At 36.7% G+C, this 4392-nt stretch overlaps 1 protein-coding gene across 1 annotated transcript; it reads left to right on the top strand.

Annotated features, from left to right (window-relative positions):
• Positions 1–229: 229 nt before the first annotated feature.
• LOC125206691 (F-box protein CPR1-like) lies at positions 230–3233 on the top strand. Its single transcript, XM_048105931.1, has 2 exons — positions 230–290; positions 2365–3233. The coding sequence occupies exons 1-2, from the start codon at positions 230–232 to the stop codon at positions 3231–3233; spliced, it is 930 nt and encodes a 309-aa protein (XP_047961888.1).
• The last annotated feature ends 1159 nt before the right edge of the window (positions 3234–4392 follow it).

Here is a 4392-nt window from a genome sequence, read left to right on the forward strand (position 1 = left end):
GATATTGTTCCAAATTAAAATACTACAAGTTATATAAGTTTGATTGAATTTTTCACAAGAATCAAGAAAAATCGTTAAAAAAAGTTTATAATATACTCAGACATTGTTTATAATATACCTTCAATACATTTGTAATATTTCAATTACTTTTTAATTCATCCCTCATACTTTAATAATTTCATACGGAGTATTAAATTTGTGTCATTTATCAAATTCTCTATCTTTATGAATGGCTGACCCAGCCTGGTCAAGCCGCCACACCAGTGGAGGCTTGGCTGGTGCCAAACCCTGTACGCCATGGCCGCCCCTGGTCCAGATGTTCTAGTATCAGTGTAGAACAGGGACGGATCTATTTGGAGTTCACAAGGGGCAAATGCCCCACCTAGAAATAATTTATGTATACTACTTTTAATAAGTTAATTTTAATTTTTTTAAAATATCCTTATTTTTGCCCCTTCTCAATGTATTAAAATATCTTTATGTATATTTTTGCTCCATCTATGTAGAATTTCTGGCTCCGTCCCTGGTGTAGAAGGAAGAAAAGAAAATAGAAGACCAGAAAATAGAATAAGATAGTGGCAGCATGTGTGTATTAGGTTAGATATTTCCTTTGCAAGGCATAATTTTCTTTTAATGTACTCATGTTGAAAAAATAATAATAATACTCTCTTTGTCCTATTTTAGCAATCCTATTGACTTTTTTGCACTCGTATTGTAAAATTGATAATAAATAGTTAAAGTGGAGAAATGGTAAAGTAAGAGAAAGAATAATGTAGAGAAGAGTCTTATCTACATTATTCTTTCTCTTACTTTACTATTTTTTCAATCTAACTATTTATTATCTTTTTAACAAAACGAAGACAGAAAAGTCAATGGGACTGTTAAAGTGGGACGGAAGGAGTATAAAGTAATTAAAATGAAGAGAGAGTATAAGAGAAAGAATAATGTTCTCTACATTCTTCTCCCTTACTTACTCTTTTTCCATTTTAATTATTTTATATCATTTTGTAAAATGAGTACGAAAAAGAAGAGTCTCGCATATGTATGGACGGAGAGAGGATTAATGAACCAATGTTAATTAGCCCAATCAATAACCTGGGTTGTGTTTAGTTAATTGGTTGTGGGCTCATACCAATGGGTTTTGTTTCATTCGGTCATATAGAACCAGCCCATTAATCAATCTCATTGAAAAACAATGTAAATGGGTTTGGTATTAGTTTATTTTAATTAATTGTATCGTTTACTAAAGATGGGTCCATTTAATTTGAATTCTAATACCTTATTTTATAATAGATTTATTTTGATTCTAGTATTTGTTTAGTTTATTTTATATCCGTGATAACATATTTTAGATTTCAAGTAAAATACCAGTTTTTTTTTTGTTTCATTTTTTAATTTCTATCTTATACATAATACATGTATGACATATTATACGTTGTACATGTTTAATATTATAAACTTTAAAAATAGGCCTTTTAAGTTTCTGGTTCCTGTTCCTGGGGCAGAGTACTTAATTCTTAATATACTCATATTTCTTTTGAAGAGAACTAAACACAATTATTATGAAAATAAGCTTATATATCTGGAATATCTTAACAAATCTTATATGATTAAATAGAAAGGAAGAACCATCTTATACAATCAATTATCTTTGATTGATTTTTTTCCCGAAATAAATGGAGCAACTAAACTAGCTTTATTTTAATGTCTTTGAATATTTTGTAATCTTTTTATCTATGACAACAGTTTCATGTGTTTGAATAATATTCTGTCATATCTTTTGATTTATTTTTATCATCTTTCTTTGATTTTTCTGAAGTCAATCGCAGCTAATCGAAGGTTCAAGGCAGTGGTAAGTGGTTCCCATTCCTCATCTCTTTATGGTTTCTGTTTTTGAAGGTGCCGACCATCTGTTTGATAGAGTTGCCATTACCAAGAACGTGCAGAAGATGTTGGAAGAAATCCCTGAGTAAAATGTGAACATGCCAACAGCGAAAATTTACTCTTGGGAAGGTTTCAATAGTTAGTCAATGGGGCGTCATTTCTTCAAAAATCTACTTTCAAATATCACCACCGATATCGAGTCTGATCTTCCCCAAATCAAAACCCCTCCCGCCCTCGCCCTAGTTCGCTTAATTCCGACGGAGAGGAACTCAACTCGCTGCACGGTTTTTGAATTTGAAAACAAAGCAGAAGATGAAGATGAAGATGAAGAAGAAGATGAAGATGAAGAAGAAGAAGGAGAAGGAGAGGGAGAGGGAGAGGGAGAGGGAGAGGGAGAGGGAGATGGAGATGGAGATGGAGATGGAGATGGAGAGAAAGCCCATCTGGTTAGGCATAATCTTCCCTTTCATCTGCTCGTAGATTTCGAAATCCCTCACGGAGAATCAGAATCAATATATCGAGGTCAGCAAACTAGTGGATTGCTTCTTCTGCACTCAGTGTTAGAGCGTGATATTTACATATGCAATCCTTTCACTCGTCAATACATCAAGCTGTGCTGCCCCAGGAAATGCAAGTCGGATAATTATTTGATGAGTTATGGATTTGGTGTGAGCGAAATAAGTGGGAAATATAAGGTCGTCTGTACCAATGTGGATGCTGGATCCGGCTCTTTTCATGTGTACACCCTCGGAACAGGAACATGGAGGCGCGTTGAAGCCGCCTCTGTGTCTGGTTACACATTCTGTTACAATGCACACATTGTATGCAACGGCAACCTCCATTGGACGGTATATGATTCGACTCATACCTTATGGATTTGTGGTTTTGATCTTGAAACAGAACGTGTTAGCATCTTCTCTGCTCCTGCTGTTGATCGACGTGTTGCGAATGTGAAGTTGAATGTTTTGAGGGACTGCCTTTGTTTGTCTTACACGCAAGGTTATAAACTTGTCATTTGGATGATGAAGGAATACCGAGTCGGGGAATCTTGGACCATAGAGTGCAAGATTAGTGTTGATTTTGATATTGATTTTGGTTATGATTTTGATTGCCATGATACGACTGTTCATCCAATCAAACTTTTCAAAAATGGTGACGTTTTGATGTTGTTTGAAGATAAGTGCCTCGTCTACTACTCTCACGAGACAAGGACTACTCAACAAGTCGGTATGCTTACGGATGGAAATCCAGAGGATGCGGATGAGGATGACATTAGCTTTGCCATGATTTACACTCCAAGTGTTTTCTCACTTAGGAAATTCGGATTCGAGAATGTGACGTCATTCTAGTTGATATTTTTCTGTCTACATTTGTGTTTTGTTGTTATATGGTCGTGTTCATGCCGACCCTGACACACACTTTATGTCCAGCCTAGCTACTTTTGTTTTTTGTCGTATAAGATTGTGCCAACATGAATTAAATTGTGTTGTTAACTTGTTATCATGTTCATGTTTGCACGGGATGTGTATGTGATCATGTTTAAGGTTTTCTTATCGTGTGGTGTTCGAGTTAGACCTTATATTGTTGCGTTATGTCATCGTGATGGGCTATTTTATATATCGTGAGAGAATCTGTACAGCAGTGCATATCTCGAATGTAGGGATTGCATTTATCACTTTGACATCAAACCCGAGAACATCCCTCTCAAATGAGAAGCGCAAATGTTTCTTATTTTGGCTCTGTGATGCTCGATAACCGTAGGGATCACCGGTATAGAACCCTAACTTGTGTGAGCGGCACGCGAGGCTAGTTGGCTCGAAAGCTGCTTGCCAACCTCTCCATCGCCTCCAAATCCTTGTACAGTTTTGGAATGGCGTTGCTCGATATTGTGAGCAGTAAGAGGAACTTCGGAATGGTGCTGCTCTTGGATCATGAGACCGAAATGGAACAAAGTGATCAGTTCAGTTGTTGTGAACTTTTGGTGCATCCAAGAATATCCCTTGCAGCAGCCGATTATGGAGAGATTACGAAGATTCAACTGCCTCTGGTGTTACTTCTGGTTTGACATTCTGTTATGGTGGACCCATTCTAGGTAACCTCATGGATTTATAGTTTTGACGTTGAAACATACTCCCTCCGTCCACGAAAATTCGTCCCGGTTTGACCGGGCACGGGTTTTAAGAAATGTAATAGAAAGTGAGTTGAAAAGGTTAGTGGATTGTGGGTCCTACTTTTAAAGTATTAGTTTTATAATAAAATGTGAGTAGGAATGAGTTAGTGGAATATGGGGTCCACTACCAAAAATGGTAAAAGTGAAGTGGGACAAATTTTGGGGGATGGACGGAAATGGAAAACTGGGACAAATTTTCGTGGACGGAGGGAGTAATGTTTTTGCATCTTCTCTTTTCCTCCCGTGGGAGATGAAGATTTGCCTGTTTTGTGTGACTATCTTGTTATTCTTGTATAGAGGAGGACGAAGAAATTGTCATCTGGACGATGAAGGAATAT

Source organism: Salvia hispanica, chromosome 2 (genome assembly GCF_023119035.1).
Source record: "Salvia hispanica cultivar TCC Black 2014 chromosome 2, UniMelb_Shisp_WGS_1.0, whole genome shotgun sequence".
Lineage (NCBI taxonomy): Eukaryota > Viridiplantae > Streptophyta > Magnoliopsida > Lamiales > Lamiaceae > Salvia > Salvia hispanica.

Coding starts and splice junctions, on each gene's coding strand:
- LOC125206691 (XM_048105931.1), top strand. CDS start 230: ATGGCTGACCCAGCCTGGTCAAGCCGCCACACCAGTGGAGGCTTGGCT. Junction 291..2,364: donor CTTGGCTGGTGCCAAACCCT/GTACGCCATGGC, acceptor ATCTGCTCGTAG/ATTTCGAAATCCCTCACGGA.